At 34.3% G+C, this 19904-nt stretch overlaps 1 protein-coding gene across 1 annotated transcript in view; it reads right to left on the bottom strand.

The window, feature by feature from the left end:
• Positions 1–19904, bottom strand: part of ORC5 (origin recognition complex subunit 5) — an 87883-nt gene that overhangs the window by 58044 nt on the left and 9935 nt on the right. Inside the window, exons 4-6 of the mRNA XM_063100124.1 lie at positions 15532–15606; positions 11836–11947; positions 5777–5907 (exon numbers count right to left, since the gene is read on the bottom strand). Of these exons, the coding sequence (XP_062956194.1) occupies positions 5777–5907; positions 11836–11947; positions 15532–15606 (318 nt within the window). The remainder of the gene's footprint in view (positions 1–5776; positions 5908–11835; positions 11948–15531; positions 15607–19904) is intronic.

The following is a 19904-nucleotide window of genomic DNA, read 5'->3' as shown; positions in this document are numbered from 1 at the left end:
AAGCAACAATGCTTTTCTATGTACCAGATCTTACTATTCTAAATGCTCAACATGCATCAACTCATTTAACCCTCCAAAGGCTCCTATGGTGTGGGCATTACTATTATCCCCATTTTATAGACTGTTGCTTTGCCTCCCACAGATTTGTCACCCCTTTTCCCCTGGGTGACAGAGCCGCCAAAGATTACTCAAAGCCCATCTCTTCTGAGCAGTGAGAAGCCCCGAAAGGGGGTTAATCTCCCGGAACCCTCAAGATAAAGGCATTCCTTCCATTTGGGAAATTAACCACGAATTGGGGTTCTCTTCCTGCATTTATTCTCCAGACCAGGAAGTTCCAGGAAGAGAACACTGGCGGGGTTTTTGCTAAGTATAGTTTAACAAGTTTAACAATAGAAGCTGGTAACATTCAGTAAGGTGACATTCTATAATGCAATTTAATTCAATCCACTAACAAAAGCTTGATTTTAGCAAACATTCTCTTCTTACAGCAATTTCCCAGTATTTTTACATATCAATCAGTAACCTGTCTGTCTCTGAGCCAGCAACCTTGCTGTGTTACAATTCTTTATCTTACAACAGAGACTGTAGCCTAGGGAAAATTTCCCGTCCTTTGCAAGGTCAATATTTGAAACTGCAAGGCTTTGGAAAACCAGGCCCTGTGAAGTACATTTGCTTTATGTATACTTCACAATAGATGAGTTAAATTATGCTTCAAATCTCCTTCTGTGACGAGCCAGAGAAAACTCTGCTTTCAAAGGGATCATGAGATTAGGTGAGATAATCACCCTATCTTAAAATAGATATCCTGAATCCAGATTTATATGAAAAAAATTGAGTTGAACTCTGATGAAGGAGATATTTACAAAGTTTCAAAGTACTTCCCCACCAAATACATATTAATTTACAAAGGAAAAACGATACCACCTTAATCAAATGACCAAAGTGAACATCAACAATAATGGGATAAATTGAAATCCTGTGCCTCCTCATAGGAGCAATGAGAACAACAGAGAACATTTCTGTGATATTCCTGTCAGATGCATTACATGAATCTAATCATGAGCAAACTTTAGAAAAATGCAAATTGAAGGAGATTCTATAAAACTGGCTGTAATCTTCAAAGATCTCAAGGTCATGAAAGTCAGACTGAGGAACTATTCCAGATGAGGGAAAATTCAAGAGACATGACAACTAAATACAATACCTAAATCTGAACTAGATTCTTTTGCCCCAAAAGATATTATTGGAACAACTGACAAATTTTGAATAGGGTCCAAGGATCAGACTGTAGTAATGAATCAATTTTCTAATTTTGGTTGCTTTACTGTGGTTATGTAGGAGCACGTCTTTATACGAATCCCACACTAAAGTATTCAGAAACTTTAGTTTAGTTTAGTTTCTAAACTCCCAAATGGTTTGGGGAAAGGGGGTGGGGTGGGGCGCATCTTTTCACTGTACTTGTAATTTTTCTGTAAATTACAAATTGCTTCTAAATTTTAAAATGAATTTTTAAAATCATTTAATACTTTCATTATCTTGTAAGTATAGCATCTAATAAGATAATTAGAGCAAACTATTAACATATCAGTACCACTGAATATGGTTGTGACACAAAAAGAATTCTTAACTATTCAAGGCAATGAATAAAGGCACCCTATAAAGGCCTGAGAAGGCTGGCTTAAATGCTCCTTTGTGCTTATTTCATGTCTAATGAAGACCATGTGACTTCTTAGAATATGTCACAGCCACATTTAATATGAATGAATATCTCAAATAAAATGTTGAGCAACAGCAGATAGATAAAAAAGAATATATATTGCATGTTTCCATTTATATAAAGTTCAAAAACAACCAAAACTATTCTTTGATGTTAGAAGTCAGAATAGTGATTACCTCTGGGGAGAAAAGTAGTAGAGATTGGGAGAAAGCATGAAGTAGGCTCCTGGAATGCTGGTAATTTTCCACTTTTTGACCTCGATTATATCTACACATGAGTTTTCATTTTGTGATAATTCACAGATATATACCCTTATGGACTATATGCTTTTCTATATGTATATTATACTTTAATCAAAAAATTAAGAAAAAAGAAAAGAAAAACAAATCTAATTAGATTATTTCCCCTAATTAGAGACTGCTTCTTCCTTAAGTCACCTTGGCCAAACAACAGCTCTTCTCTCTGTGGAAAAGACATGCTCATCCATAAAGCAAACTGTACGAGGATATAAAAGATTGATGAAGGACACCCTCTCACCTGCTATCTGGTGAATCAAATCTGGCAACCAACAGAATGACAGCTGTTCTGTGAAATCACCCCTCAAACTTCACATTTCTTTAACATATGAGTTTAATATATGACAGAAAGCTGCAGCAGATACCAGTAGATCCCATACTTGGGTTCTGGTTAAAGTTCCAGAAGATAGTAAGATCTTAATATACCTTTAAGCCCATGAACTTTTGCTTAGCAGAGGAAGTAAGAGAACTAAAATTAATTGATCCCCAACAAGTCTGAGGCATTTTACAAGTGTTCTCTCTTTCTGCCTTCACAAAATTCCCTTGAGGTAGGTATCATATCTACTTAACAGATGAGAAAACTCAAATTCAGAAGGGTAAGTAAATTCCCCAAGATCACACAGCTGGTTAATGACAAAACTTGTGTTTCTTCATATGTAAAATGAGGATTTGTAATATTACCTTCCTTCATAGGGTTGTTGTAAGAATTAACTGAGTTAATATTGGCAAAGGGCTCTGAATAGTGCCCAGCACACGGTAAGTACTCAATAAAGACTGGGTATTATTTAAGAGAGAGTGTAGTAGAGTGCTTATGAGCACATGTTCTGGAGCCAGACTACATGATTCTTTATTCACAAAAGTTTACAATCTTATTCATTTCAGTTCTCTGGGACTATTTTTCCCCATCATACAACAATATGGTAAATAAAATAGCCAGTATGTGCAGAAACACATTATTGTATATTCCTTATGAGCCTACTGATGGCTGGAAGTCAGATTTACAACCATTTCAGATCTGTGACAATTTCTTCCTCATCAAAAGAAAAAAAGGCATTAAAATCCGTTAAAAAATTTGAGATTTGAGAATGTCATGATGCCATCTGAAGTAGTCAGAGATTACCTTGGGCTGGTCAGCTGCATGGGAGATGGCTGAGTTATGTGTGAGGTAGCAGAAGTCTATCTGTACTTTGAGCAGCTTCTCTGTGCCAGCTCCCTTTGCTATCCTGCTGCCCAGTACTTGCTCCTCCTGCTCTTCAAACATCCATGGAGCCATCTGCCTAGTCCCATACTCAAAATGAGATTAAAACTTCTATTCTCTTGGAATTGCTAGGTCCTAACTATATAAAAAGCAGTTGTATTATTTAAAATAATTCACAAAAAGTCAATGATCAGAAATTATTTGTAGTTTAAAAGGAGAATATTTACTCAAATGAATTAGTGTTATCCATAATATCACCTCATGTCTTTATATATACTGTTTACAAACACTTCAATACAGATCATCTCATTTATACTCATAAAAATCATCTGAGGTAAGTATTCTTGATCCAACATTAGAAATGAGGAAACTGAAGTCCAGAAAGTTAAGTGTCATACCCAACATGAAACAGCTGGTAAGCAGCAGAGCTATTTTAATATTAAGTCATCTCCTCATTCTACCATTTATACTTCAATTACTTTGGCACCCTCTTCTTAGTCACTAAGCTAATAGCCACTGCCACTAGACACAGGGCCAAATAAAACAAAACAAACAACAAAAAGCAGGCATTAGAAATTTGGCATTGCAGTCTAAAAGACTACTAAGCTCTAGCTAAGCAATTTATTTTTCTCTTAGTAATTTCTAAGAAACTCTGATATTTTGGGGGAGAAAATGTTTGAAATACATAAATTTAATGTGTAACATATTTAAAAAATCATGTAAATCTATCTAAAGTTTAGCAAATGAACTATTCTGTAAGGTATTATATGAGTATAAAAACAACCTCTTCAACTTAACTTTTTCAAAATTGTAAGTATTGTTTTTCAGGAATATCATAAGGATTATCAGAGAAAATAAATCTAAATAAACATTCAAAGTAGTGCTCCCGTCTTGTGTCTTTTTCAGACAATTTATTAAACTTTTAAGTATGCCACTTACAAACTTTGAAACAAACAGTAGAAGAAAAAAGGAAAATAAATATCTTTATTCTCCTATGTTTGACATATGGAAAAAAAACAAGAACATTATGCTACTTTTTTCTCCAATGCTTAAATATATTTATTAGTATTACTAGTAGTAGACTTAAACCATAATTCAAGTTTATGAATATTAAAAGAAAAAAAAACTATAACCCCAACTCTAATTAAAATCATTCCTCAGTGAAACCCAAAGGACTTAGTCCTTAAACATACATTTTCTCCCTTTAAATTTCTTTCCCTACAAACATTTTCCCTAAATAATTTTTCCTTCTTGTACTTTATAATCTACTTTGGAATGGCTGCCAGTACAGATTCCCACAGAATTCAAGTGCTAAGGAGTGGTAACTGCAAGTTATTTCCTAGGGAAGACAGAGGAGTAATATTTGTTCCTGTCTCCATCTCACCCAGGTGCCTTTCACTGACCCTCTCACCTCTCTGTAAGTCCCTTCTGTTGTCTTTTCCCTTGGGTACCAGGGATCTTAAGGCATTCAGCTCCAGGAAGGATGTTAATGATGAGCATAAACTAGAATAACGTGGTTTGTTCTTTTTTTTCCAACAGAGAAGATGCTTGAAATCTACATGTCAATCAGAAGAGGCCTGAAATCTAAAACTTCCATAGACATATTAAATATGAACACAATTTTCAAGGGCCATCTTTTCCTATGTTCTGTCTCAAACACACATTGAAACACACACTGACTCCCTCTAACAAACTTTGTTGCTTTTTTTAAAGTTGTATTTATTTTTTGCAGGTGGCCTGTATGGGGATCTGAACCCTTGACCTTGGTGTTACAAGGCTGTGCTCTAACCAACTGAGCAACCGGCCAGCCAAGACTCTGTTACATTGAAAATAACTGTTTTCCAGCCTTAAATATATTACTATTTTCTGTTACATAGAGATAAGATCTTAAGTATCAAGTGAAGATTTCTAAAAGGAAAACAAGACATTCTTGCCTCCTTCCTTTTACATCACCATAATTAAAGTAAAAAGGTCAAAGAAAAATTAAACATGATCATTCTCCAAACTGCCTGTGGAAAATAAACAGCTATTCTAATATTTAAAAAAATTTTTTAAAAACCCACCTTTTTTACAAAGAGTACTAGATCAAGGTCAGTGACTAATGAAAGACCTGTAATTAAAGCTTCTGACCATACTCAAATCCACCTAGATTCTAGACCACAATCACTATATACATAAAACCTGAAAGAAACCTGTTAGAAAAAATTAACAAAGCAATATAAAATTGCTTAAGTTTTTAAGCCTCTTTTCTGTTGTTCTTCATTTTGATTTTAATGAAGTTCTACATTTTCTGCAATTAGAAAAAAGAAAAAAAGGAAAAAAAAAAAAAAAAATGCCATACCCGTAAAGAAGAGTGAAAAGACATAACTAAAAATAAACAAAAGTTTTCTGACCAGGTCAAAGTGTGCACTGACCCACAGACATCTACCTATCCTATATTAGCCTCAAAAGGCCATATCCAATCTTCCAGAATAAATTTTCAGCTTCAGGTCTATCTCACATCATTTCTACATGGAAAAATATTAAAAGATATAGATACTTATTTAAAGCAAAATGCTCACTCACCAGATGTCTGAGCTCTTTCAAATCTCGACAAACAGTGTAGAAAACTCCAAGAAGAATATTAATGTAGGCGGCATAGAAATCAGCTGAATATTCTGGAGGATGATCGTGGGACAGGATCTTTTGAAGGTTCCCTGTTCACAGGACACAAATGAACTTACGATGATTAACACAGCACCCTCATCATATCTTCTAGCATTTTATAACAAAGGTTTAAAAATATATAAATACCCAGGCCACACAATAACTAAGGAATAATAAAACTGTTACAAGATAAGAATAGAAATGTGATTTTGAGATTGTTGTGTCTTTCCCTGAACTTGTTAAGACAAGGAACAGACATGATGTTGATGGGGGATGAGGGAGGAAAGGGAGAGAGGAAAGAGGAATTGGTAAAGGGATAAGAAAATCAACTACATTCTACATTGATGAATTGAAAGTAAAAAAAAAAGACATGTGATTTTTTGATATAAGAAATTTATATTTGGTCTTTATCCCTGGTTCCTGGCACAGAGCTTAATTTCCTGACTGATAGGGGTGAGAGGAGCATCTTCTGCTGTTCATAAGTTCCTTTCAACCATACCTGAATGACTCTTGGTGGGCCCTTAGATAGCTTCAGGATGGAGATTGGTTGCCAAAGGAACCAACTATGTGATTAGATGCCCCATCCCCCAACCTCCAGGGAGAGGAGAAAGGCTGGAGATTGACTTCACCACCAATGGCCAATGATTTAATCAATCACGCCCATATAACAGAACCTCCATAAAAACCCCTAAATAATGAGGTTCAGAGAACTTCCAGGTTGGTGAAAGCATCCAGATGCCAGGAGGGTGGCACACCCCAACTGCAAGGAGACAGTAGCTCCTGTGCTTGGGACCCTTCTGGACTTCACCCTATGTCTATCTTCATCTGGTTATTCATTTGTACATTTTATATCCTTTATGATAAACTGATACTAAGTAAAACGCATTTCTGAGTTCTGTCAGCCATTCTGGCAAATTATCTAACCTGAGGAGGGATCTTGGGAATCCCCAATTTATATCCAGTTTTCAGAAGTACAGGTGGTAACTTGGGACTTGCAACTGGTGTCTAAAGTGAAAACAGTCTTGTGGGAGGGATGGAACCCTTAATCTGTGTGGTCTGTAGTAACTCCTTATAGTTAGCATCAGAATTGAATTGAATTGCAGGACACCATTTTGTGTCTGGACAATTAGAAAACTGGCTGTTGCGTGGAGAAATAAAATGCACACATTTGGTGTCAGAAGTGTTCTGAGTAGAAACAATTAAGAATACAAATTTTGAAAATAAAGTTAAAAAAATTACAAATTTAATGTTCTAAAAAAGAATTACTAAATGCTGTTTAAGACTGACTGGCAAAATCAATAAAAGTGGAAAGTAATATGGATTCTAGTTTATTTTTCTGCCTATTAAGTCAGTTAGCTAGAAAAAAAAAGAGGGGTAGTACACAAACTACTACCAAACCGGAAAACATTCTTCATTTTTTATAAAATGAAAAGAATCCATTAAATTTTTTTATGATAATCACCACTCAATCCTAATCCTTACTTTGTCATTCCCTTTTTATAAAACATGTTTTCTTCCTACAACTTTGGTATCTCTTATTTCTCTTCTATTATGTCTCAAACTCTTCATACAATATCACTTTTAGAGTGTTAACCTTATATTTTATCCTGCTATAAATTTTGTATTGTAGAAGCAAAATTTAAAAAAAGAGAAACAACCATCTATTATTCAAAATTTCCAGTTATAGTACATGAATCCATTACTCATTCATTCCTTACTGGAATATCCTCTGAGTTCTTGGTGCAATGGTCTCCTTAGACTTCTCAGTTAAGAGTTCTTTGAATATGAGTAGTAGTTTAAACCTAGTTCCAGAAGGTTCAAGTCTTTTGCAGTTATTACAGGTAAAAGCTCTTCTAGGATGCTCTGATCCCATCAATTACCTTTTGTTTAAGGTTCCCATTAAATAAGCATTTTTATCCATGCCATTTGACATCAGCTCTTGATTTTAACCGCTCATTTGTTCTTGATAATTTGTTAGTCATAGGTGTAAGATCAAACAATACATACGGACTATCAATGCAAATTTATAAACAGAAGTTTAGAAATAGCCATATTAAGTGGGTATTTTAAACATAGCAGTTGACAAAAAACCATTTTCAAGGCCTACTTTCACGCTGAAAATATTATCCTCAAGGGATACTTGATGGGAGACTATTGTTGGATCTGTATTTTTATATCAAAACCACTGAAAAAAAATACATAAAGGCAAAACGTCACTATGAAGTCTATGTACTTTTACTATCTAATAGCTACTTTAAATATAAGGTCACTAAATTTTTTTAAACTACGCATGGGAAAATACTTGATATACTGAAAATTTCTAAAAGGTACCTTAAAACATAGAAACAAAGATATTTATATATAAAAACCACCAAATAACTGCATGGGTGGAAGAAAAGAGGAAGGGAAGATGGGAGGGGATGGATAAATAGATAAACATTTGTAGGCAAAAAAGATGGTCTACAAATTTATGGATGAGAATACTGGAAAATGTTTGAGTCTCTAGCTCAGACTACACTCCTGAGCGCCCCATGAACATATGTATCTAGATACTCCTTAAAGGTAACCCTCACTATCCTGTAAATAAGTTGATTAGATATTACCACTGGCCCATTTTAGCCCTAATAAAAGTCTTAAAAAAAGAATCAGAACTCTCATTGCATTGCTGTAAAACTAGCCCACCTGCTTGGTTACAGACTCCAGACAAAATTTCAGAGTACAATTCTACATTAAACAAGTCATGCCAGCTTTAATAGACTAGGACTATTCATACTCATGAAAAAAATCCCATCTCTAACAGAAAACAGTGCACCACCAGGTGGTAAATTAAATGGAAGAGTAGCCCTTTGATTGGTCTCCTGGTGTCTTAGAAGTTCACTATCGAAGTACCGTCTAATGCACAAAGAAGAGTCTTTCCTAATTTGGAGAAGTACTTCTGCTTCCAGTTGTGAGGGAGTAAGAGGATCCAGAAATACTTTCCTGTAATAAACAATTGAAAACTGGACAGAATATGGAAAACAACTGTCTTCAGACATTGCACAGCAGGCAGTAAAGGACTGTGATACCTGAGAAAAGGTAAACAAATGAGGTGAGTCTTACCATCTGACAGGCTTTCCAACTAATGGTAATTTTAAGACTGTGGTGTAAGGAGAGTTCCAAAAGGAGTCCATTAATCTGAGTTGGAGACAGAGGCTGGAGTAGAGGCAGCTAAGGCACCTAGAATTTCTATGGCCGAGTGAGAACCTGAGGAAAGGGAGCTATGCAGAAAAAGAGCTCCAGAAATCTGCACAGGGGTTCCCCTCAGGACTTGAATACCAATCTGTGTATGCATAGGGTACAACCTCATAAGGTCAAACAAGAACAATATCCGGGAAAAAAATAATTATCGGAGAGCTGTAAGTCAAACAATTCCCAAGGGAATTCCCACAGGGTTATGAATTGTTTATGTTGCCACCAGTCAGAATGCAGAGATAATGCTGAATACAGGGTTGTGTTTCAGAAACAAGAGCTAAAATTATCCCTGGAATAAAGATTACTCTAGAATCTCTCTCCAACAAAGCTTAAAAACAGCCTCAAAAGGGTCAATATATCTCGAAGCAATTATAAATGTTTACCAGGAAAAAGTCCAATGCACAACAAAAAACCAAAAGTTACTAGACACATGAAGAAACATAATAGATACCCAAAATGCAGAAAAATTAATCAATAGAAACAAATCCAAAAGGAAAGAGGAAATAGAATTCACAGATAAGAACATTAAAACAACTAGTATAAATATGTTCACAAGGATATAAAGGAAAACAAAAGAATAATGAGATCAGTAATAAAAAATTCCACAGGATGAGATTAAGTGCAAAGTAGACACCTGTAGGTCAGTCAACTTAAAGACACAGAAACAAAAACTAACCTAAATAAAACACAGGGAAAATAAAATTTTAAATTTAAATAAATAGAGACTTTGAGGGGGACCATATCAAGTGATCTAAAAAACATATAATGCAGTCCCAAGGGGAAAAAAGGAGGGGGGAAGGGGAGATAAAATATTTGAAGAAATAATGGCTGAAATTTTTCCCAAAGTTGATGAAACTATATACTACTCATAGATCGAAGAAGCTCAACAAATCCCAAGCAGAATAAACAATAAAAGACATTTTCTTTCTTGATTTTTCATTTCTTTAAAGCCAAAATAGTAATATTATGGGTTTTATAATAAATAATATGGGATTTATAACAAATGAAGAAGTAAAATGTAGGACAACAATAGCACATAGGCTGTGAAATAGGAAATTATAAGTCACTGAAATTTTCAGATTATTTGTTATCAGAGCATAACTTAACCTAACCTGATTGAAATACTTATTAAACCAAAGACCTCATAAGTGCACTATAGTCTATTTGAAGAAAAGAATGCATTACCAAAAGACAAGTAGTCTGCATGTGGTAACAATCAGAAAACAAAACTTCCAAATTAGGCCCCTAGCCATAACTGCTGAGAAGAGAGGTGTCCTTAACATCAGATACCATATTCCTAAAGATGACGTAGGTATCAAGTTGTTACAATTGGATAACATTCACCACTAAGATCATCCCCTGGTTCCATGCTTAGTTAGTTACTCTAACCATAATTTGGCTTATCAATCAATGTTTCCTTTTTGAATAGTTTTTTGGTCTAATTATAGTGTTCTGGCTTAAAAAAAAAAACAACACTTTGATATGTAAAAGGATCTAAAATTTAATAGTCAGATTTAACTTTGCCCCATGTTACATACTTTTTGAAAATCTACAACTCTCTAAACTTAGGAATATCACTTTTTGTCCTGAAACTCTATCTATGCTGCTTTATATTAGTACTTCTAAATTTTTAAAATCATATTCTACAATCAATTACATACTTTAATTCAACTCACTAATATGTAGAAAACCACTATTTTTTAGAATCATCTTAGATTCTAAGTGTTTTTTCAGTGCTTAAACCTAAAATAGGTAACGAAAACATTTAACTATGAACAGTGATAAGATAGGCACAAAGTTTTTTTTAATGAAATCTTTTGATTTATCCATTTTCTTCCTACCCTTTTCTCTTTATTTTGTGATTTTCATGGATGATCAGCTATTGAAAATAAGGACTATCTATTTTGGGTTCCTTTTTAAAAATCTCAATTAATTAGCTAAGGCAGGAGGTGTTGTGGACTGTTGTTCTTGTGAAAACAGGCAGAAAATGTGTTGATCTTAACAATGAATGTTTACAGCTGATTCGTTCACAGGGATAGTGTTAATGAGGTCGAGGTCATGGGATGCTATATTTTTTGCTACCTGCTAACCATCTTATGTTACACAGTTAAAATCTTTGAATCAGAAGTGTCACCTTTGTATGGTGACAGCCCAGTATTATCTACAAAACTGTGTGCAACAGAAAAAGCTATTGTTTCTTCCAAAGACAAAAATCATCAGGATGTATGAAATTTAAGATTAAGTACAACCCCCAAGAACATAAGAAACACAGGGCAAGCAGTTCGGTACTATAACAGTTACAATAATGAAAAATGAGATTCACAAAGTCAAAAGATACATTCCGCGTGGTACTTAATCCAAGTATGTGGTAAATAAAGATTTCAATATAACTTTAATATTTTGCCAATCTATTCTGATTCTTATTCACATGAATGTTATAATCACAATATATATATACATCTTAATATACCGACTAAAAAAATCAAGAAAATACTCAATTAGCATAAATATATGAGCACAGCTTATCCACAAAAACTTGGTAATTATATGAGAATAACCTCTTACAGCCTCAAACTAAAACTTCTGTAGATGGAGAAATATAAACAACATTGTATGTGAGATGACAGCAAACTTAATAGTTTAAGATATCAAAGTACTATTCCAATGTGAACATGCTAGCTTAATCTTTCAAACAATAAAAACTATTTTACTAAATATCATTGCCAAAACAATGTTTTAAAATTTACCTATGCTATAATCAGGAAAATATAAGACAAAGGGCTCAAAACATCCAGTATTTGAACGAAACTTTTCCCAAAGAATTTCACTGAGAAAGATAACAGTCACATTTCTGTCAGTCTGTAAAATAAAGAGAAATAAAAGTAATTTTGCATTTGAAAATGTTAATCAGAACAGTAACTCCATTAGGATTATCTTTCAAATCCAGAAAAGTTCTAATATATAAAAAATTATTTGCATATTAATAAACCATATTTAAAAAACCTAATCAAGGAGCTCATCCATTTGCAAATTTCATACATAATTACTTGGAATTTCCATAAAAACTTATAGGTAAATCGACATTTCAGTTACCCATGAATGCTAGGACAGTCACACAAGGACTCATTTTATAAAAATTAAGAAACACATTTGTTGAATAATGAAGACAAAACCCTTTTATGAGAATTTTCAAAAAAAAAATCATAAGCTTTCAATCAATAAACAAAAAAGACAAAACTTAGACTTTCTCATCATTAAAATGGCTACAGCAACCCAGAGAAAAGAAAATACGGAGCTGAAGAAAAACAGATTTGCCATACTATACAACCTCATAATATTACCAGGAAAATGTAAGGTTCCTTAAAGGTTATTTTTATACAAATTATTGAATAAAACTGATGCTGAATGTACATTTAAAAACATCAATATGAGTATTAGTATCTAAAACATCAGTGTTAAGTAAAACAGGTATCTTTTGAAGCACAGTTAGAAATTACAATTAATATACCAAAAAAGAACATTAAGAGAACAAGCTCAACATGTCTATTATCTATCTAGGGTGGTCACAAATGCCCTATGCATGCCAGCTAGAATTTATCTGCATGTACATCTGTGTTTTCCACCCAAATTTTAATTTTTCCCATATTCTTTTTGACATCTTGTATGCTGACAAAGAAGACATGATAGCTGTTTTAGTCTAAAAGTATTGTTAGGACCCAATCTCACATATAATTGCACTACACTTTTATGGTGATTTACTATTTATTGATTCCTTACTTGTGTATGCTAATCTTACATACCAATTTTCATTATTTAGAAAAACATTCGTTTGGCTAACAAAGACAGATGAGTTCAGTAAATTAATAATTTTATATAATATGTAGCATCTTCATGAAAGAGAGAAAATAGATTTTGACTTTCAAATGCTTTTTTTTTCCTTGTAAACTCATTGATTTTTAAGAATCTCTGAATTTATTTCTATAGGGGTAAATAAGTACATTCTAACCACAATGCTGATTACAAAGCATTGAATTGCTTTTGCTTTAAAAGATGATTATCAAAAAGCATTTTATAAAATCAGTTAAAAATATTTGAGAGGTTAAAAAGAGGATATTTATCAGTCCAAAAAGATTTCAATTTGGTAATGCTCTCGTCTACTCATCTGAAAGTACTTCCAGTATACAACAATATCTATCATAATTTAAGTTTCCTTTTATTCAGGTAAATACTTACCATAAAAAACGGGAAATGCTTTTGCTGTATTTCTCTTAAATGAAATACTTTTTTAAAAATAAGGGATGTTTTCAGGAATGTCAAAATAACAATTCTCTTTTCTGATAGAGTTGAGATTACTATAAATCTTTTAATTTTCTTCAAACAGTTTCTATAATTAAAACTAACAAATGGTGAGAGGCCTAACTACAGTGAAGGGATGCGTGATCACCATTACTGTGCATAAGAAAAAAAAAGGGGGGGGAGTGGTAATCTACACTGGAAGAGCAAGAAGATAGGAATGCACTCTGGATACCACCAGATGCAGGGTCCCAGAGCAAAGCAACCGAAAACAGTAAATGTGGGTATGCAAAAAAAAAAAACCCATAAACACAAATGAAACAAATAAAAGGGAAGGAAGGAAGAGATATCTACTCAAAGAAGACAGGTCCCTAGTCTCAGAAAGAAAATGCCAAGTGTTAATGAAACTGGGAAAAGCTAGACTACATGAGGTAAGGTCCAGGATAGGCCACCTGTAGCTGCACCAGCTCTCCTGTCCTCTTCACACCTGCCCTCCCTCCACTATTACTAAAAGTTAACTTTAGGAGTGGGCTTTAGGCACGCTATGATTTCAGTGGCACCTGGAAGGCCTCTCTAAACTTCTAGCAATTTCTCATTTTTGAGTAACATATTTAACTTTGAAAACGGGGGCATGCTCTAAGCACTTCTGAGTATTTTCTTAATTTTGATTATAATGTTACTTAATATTTAGTACATACGAGCTTAAAACAGGTACGTATAAAATATTTATGCTCAAGGCACTTATAAAATTATAAAACCAAAATATATTTATAAATTAAATACAGACTACAAAACCAATAAGATTTAAATTAGTACTAACTGAATATGATGAACGGTACTGCTTTGCTCATACTGAGTCTTTGCTCCTCTCATGAATGTGATGCTGACAGGGAAAAGCCACCGCTCTTTCAGTTGAGCTTCCTGCACTTACAGGCATTGGTGAAGACTGAATTCTCGCACCAATTATCTTTATTCAAACTGCTACAAAACCCTGTTTTTTCCATATTATTATTTGGCTTTCACCTAACACATACGCACACTAAGTCCATCCTTGTTTTTTTCTCATTGGATCATAACAATTACAACACTATTAATACTGTTTGGTGCCAAAACAGTTGTAAATTGAAATACAGAGGCGAGTTCTAACACTGAATTGCCATAAAATAGGAATCCAGATAATCCAGAATAGCCATACCATTTTTTTTTTAGATTATTGAAACGAAAAGAAAATTTTAAAATCTTTGTACAGAATTCAAAGTCTAGCCCCCACCATTTACACTAACAATTAAATCTTTTAATAGAAAGCAGTCACTTCATACTTACAAATAAAAAGCTAAAATAATTAAAGAATAAATGTTAAAGTCACAAATTGCTTTTACTATTAAAAAAAACACTGAACTTTACTTATAATAGAGAAATGCAGATTAAAATTATACTAAGATATCAATTCTCACCTATCAGATTAGCAAAATGAAAAAATGTGACTGGTGGGAAAATATAGGAAAAATGGTCAGGGCCCCTCAGATGTTCAGAATCTTGCCGAGCATTTGATGTAAACAGGCACGTGTGCTCAGGTCGTTCCTTGGTTATCGTCTAGTGTAATTGTGCACCCAGGTGTCCTGGGTTATGGACTTAAGAATAAGGATGAGTGGCTCTGATCCATGGCACCTCCCATCCCTAGGATGACCCGGGGGGGGGGGGGGCATGGGGAGGCCACTACTGCTGCTGGAGGTTGCTGCTGCTAGTGCCCCCGGGACCCTCTGCAAGGCCACTGCCACTGCCGGACCCGTAAGCTACCGGACCTGTAAGCTACTGGACCTGTAAGCTCCTGCCACTGAGGAAGCTGAGGACCAAGCTCATATCATCTACCAACAGCTCCTGGAATCTTTCCCAATTACCTAGCATAGACCTGCGTGTGAAGGGTCTGGTGATCCAGCCTGGCATGTGAGGGGTCTGGTGACCCAGTCTGTACAGTGGGTTTGGAGGGTCTGAGCCCTAGCTCTGACAATGTAAACTTAGTATAACTAAAATAATAACTAAAATAATGAAACATTTTGGCTTTAGTTATGACTTGCCTTACTTTACAGTGACAACACAAACTAATCTAACCTAATTAAGTTGTATGGGAAAACCAATGTCATGTTACTTACCAATTCTTGTAATCTAAGAAACCCAGGCAAAAGATTTGCTTCCATATCTCTTAGATACTCTGCTTTATCTAGAACCTTTAAAATAAAAAATGCAGCATTAAAATCAATTTACAAAAAAGCCTTTTACAAAACATTTATATAATATACTGCTAAATCCAAAAATTTGAACTTTCCATGTTATAAAGAAAAATTGTAACTTCTGAATTAACTTTTACAATGCTATTTACATTTGTAGAAAGACATTTCAAACAGATTAAACATATAAATTAAAAAAGACCACTTATAACACGTTTCAACCCAAATGTCTCAACAGAAAATGAGTCATTGCTATGTTAAAAAGCATACTATCAAAAAGATGATGGTGTAGGGTTCCTGCAGGACATTTTCTTAGGTATATAAGAAATACAACCATGTGCATTTCTTATTCCATGTAATAAAAAACAAATGTCTACCAGGTACCCAAAATTACAGGTCTTTCATACCAAAGAGAGACAGAAAAAAATTCTGAATTTCATCAGGTAAAACTTTTCTTGCTTGGACCTTATAACTACATGATAAACCTTGTTTAAAAAACTGGATAACTGGGCCGGCCCTGTGGCTCACTCGGGAGAGTGCGGCGCTGGGAGCGCAGCGGCGCTCCCGCCACGGTTTCGGATCCTATATAGGGATGGCTGGTGCACTCACTGGCTGAGCACGGTGCAGACGACACCAAGCCAAGGGTTGCGATCCCCTTACCGGTCACAAAAAGAAGAAAAAACAAACAAACAAACAAACAAAAAACTGGATAACTGATCATGTTAAGAAAGATTATATTTTTGTTCAGTGTTATATTGCTATTGGGATTATGTTTTTTAAACAGGTCCTTATCTTTTAGAGATATATAGTGAAGCATTTATGAATAGTACATGTGACACATGTTTGGCCACATGTTAATAATTATTGAAATTGGGTGACAGGTTCACTGGGGTACATTACACTATTCTCTTGACTTTGAAATTTCCATAATAAAAAAAGTTTTTAAAAGGTTTCAAGAGGTCATCATTAGTCCATTAAAAAAAAAAAATCAAGGTTTTAAAAGCACTATCTAAAATATGTAGTCTAACTTTTGTTTTTACCTTTTATTATGGAAATTGTAAACACACAAAAAAGTAGGCAGACTAGTATCAGGAACCTTCACATATACCTCACCCAACCCCAACAAACATCAACATAAGGCCAATATTGTTTCTTCTATACCATTCCCTTCTTTTCCCCTCTACCATCTTGCTGGATTATTTTAAAACAAATCTCAGACATTATAACATTTCATCCGTAAATATGTTAGTATGCAACTCTCCAAGATGCGGACTCCTTTTTTCTAAACATAATCACAGTATCATTATCATACTTAAAAAAATTAACAATATTCCTTAATATCATTTAATAACTAGTATTCAAATTTCCCTACTTGTCCCACAAATGACTTCTTATAGTTAGCTTGTTTACATTAAAGATCCAAAAAGTTCCACACATTGCCTCTTACTGCATTTGGTTTATTTGTCTTCTAAGTCTCTTCTAAATTATAACAGTTCCCTCCATCCTTCTTTATTTCCTTGCTATTTACGTGTTAAAGAAACCAGGCCATCTGTCATGCAGAATTTCCCATATTCTGGATTGGCTGATTGCATCTCTGTAATGGCATTTAGTATGTTTTTATAGCCCCGATATTTCTGTAAAACAGTACATAGATCTAGAGGTTTGATCAGAATCAGGGGTTCAAGTTTTGGGCAAGAGTACTTCACATGTAGTGCTAAATATTTCTTATTGCCTTACATCAGCAGGCATATAATACCTGGTTGTTTCTTTTTAAATTTTTTTTGATGTTATGAATGATTCAGGTGTTGTTAACTTGATCCATTCATTATAAAGTTCCCCAGAAGCCTTTCACCTAATGATATTTGTATCAACTAATCAACATTGCCTATATCCATTATTTCATTAGGGATTTATTCAAAATCATAATCTATCCATTTTTCTGCATTTATTGGTGGACATTTTTGTAAAAAGAACTTTCCCTCATCCATGAGTTGGCTACCCAGAAACGGAGTTCACATAGGACAAGAAAAATAAATGCTTAATTCTTCCCCTTTATTTATTAAATTTTCAGAATAATGACTTTGTGCCTGTATTAGTTTCCTGTGGTTGCTGTAACACTACCACAAACTTGGTGGCTTAAACCAGACTTAAAATTTATTCTCCCATGATTCTGGAAGCCAGAAGTCCGAAGTCAGTTCCAAAGACAAAATCAAGGTGTCAGCAGGGCCACACTCCCTCCAGGAGCTCTAGGGAAGAATCCATTCCTTGCCTCTTCCAGTTTCTGGTGACTGCCAGCATCCCTAGGTTGTGGATGAATCACCCCAATCTATAAGGTCAGTATCTTCAAATTTCTCACTGACTATACTTCCCGTTGCTTCTCCTACCTGGCCTTCTCTTCTGTGTGTGAGATATAGTTAAATCTTCCTCTGCTTCTCTCCTGTACAGACACTTGTGATTGCATTTTGGGCCCACCTACTTAATGCAGGTAAATTCCATCTCAAGATCCTTCACTTAATTACACATGCAAAGACTTTTTCCGAATAAGGTAATACATACAGGTTCCAGAGACCAGGACCTGATATCTTCAGGAGCCATCATCCAGCCTACTGCAGTGCCCTAGTAAATTAAACTCCCAAAATAGCCAATGAGTTGGGGTTTTGTGTTTTTTATGTATTTTAATATCATTATGAATTTATGGATTTTAAGATACCTATCTAATATGTGTTTCCATCCATTGAATTACTCTTTTTGATGGTTAAATTGTCCTATCTTTGGCCAGTGGGAGCCCCTTTAAATTGGCTTCTGTGTCTTTTTTAAATGACCCTAGTAGTAACTGATAGTTTCCTAGCTTTCTAGTATGGCAATATGTTCTAGGTTCATCTTGTACATTTTCTGCCCACAAATGAAATCATCCTTTCTCCACAAAAGCCTGTTTTTTTCTCCTAAACATTTACACTTTATTAATAAATCTTATTGCAAATTAGTCATTTAAACTACAAAAAAATTAAAATGCAGGAATATAATATTGTTTCCCCAAATAATCCATATTGTTTTGTATATGTTTTATTAATTAATTAATAAACAGCTTGAAACAATGTATGAGAACAGTCATAGTTACGGTATTTTATTCTTAATTAGTTTAAGCAAAATAAAGGTAAAATTGTTGACTGCTATAAAGATATAAATTAGTTTCTCCACTATGCATTCTCATTATGAAATTTTTCCATCAATCTCCATTTAAATAACTCTCTAGTCCAGAACACAGATTAATTCAAATAAATTGGTCCATTTTTCATCCCTATTTTAATGCAAAATGCAAAGCTGAAGCAGTGAATTAATAGTTCAGTCTTCTGATTTAGTAATAGTTAACCACTGTAATTAACTATTTTATGGTATCCTAATGAATGATCATTTCTCAAAAGCAATTATCACATAACTAATACTCAGAGAAGTAAAAATTCTACTTCTGATCCAAATATTTTTCTTAATAGTTTACACTAAGGCATTCTAACAGACTCTCAATTTGTAAACTAGTTGACTGACTAGAGAACATTCTTGGCCATCTTTCTACATTATTTCCTAAGTACTAAAGTTTATCAATTCATATATTAGATGGCTGAATATTCTGCAGATTTATTCTAAAAAGAGTTCTACACCAGACACTTGCAAACTTTCCCACCCTTAACATTTAGTCAACTAACAAATACTTATTGAATACCTACTTTGATCCATTGGTCCTGAAAAATGAGTAGGGCCCTACTTACTCCTCATGGCTGTTTCTAGAACATTGATTCTTCCTCCTTCCCAAAAACACTCAGCTTTGAAATTTTACTTGTTGGAGTCATCCACATATTCTGGGAATGGTCATTCCTCATTATTTACAGGTTATGGCTTTGAACTACCACTTCTTTAATACAACTCCTACATGGATACTTCAAAATCTGCAGAGATGACCCCCTGCTGATACACTGAACTTAGTTCCCTAAATTCCTCTCCACCAATGATCTTATATCCTACCCTACCTCAATGAATGACCAACTTATTTCCTGGATCACTGGTTTTTAAAGTGTGGTCTGTGGTCCCCTGGGGTGGTTTCAGGGGGTTAGGAAGGTCAAACTATTTTCATAATACTAAAATATTATTTGCCTTTTTCACCATGATGATAGTTGCACTGATGGTACAAAAGCAATGTTAGGGTCACCTTAGTATAAATCAAGATAATCGTGGCAAACTGGACTAGCAGCCATTATATTCTTCATTATGCACTCGCATTAAAAAAAAAAAAATTAGACTTCCGC

This window comes from Cynocephalus volans, chromosome 6 (assembly GCF_027409185.1).
Source record: "Cynocephalus volans isolate mCynVol1 chromosome 6, mCynVol1.pri, whole genome shotgun sequence".
In the NCBI taxonomy this organism is placed as follows: Eukaryota; Metazoa; Chordata; class Mammalia; order Dermoptera; family Cynocephalidae; genus Cynocephalus; species Cynocephalus volans.
This window is presented reverse-complemented; position numbering and strand designations above follow the sequence as displayed.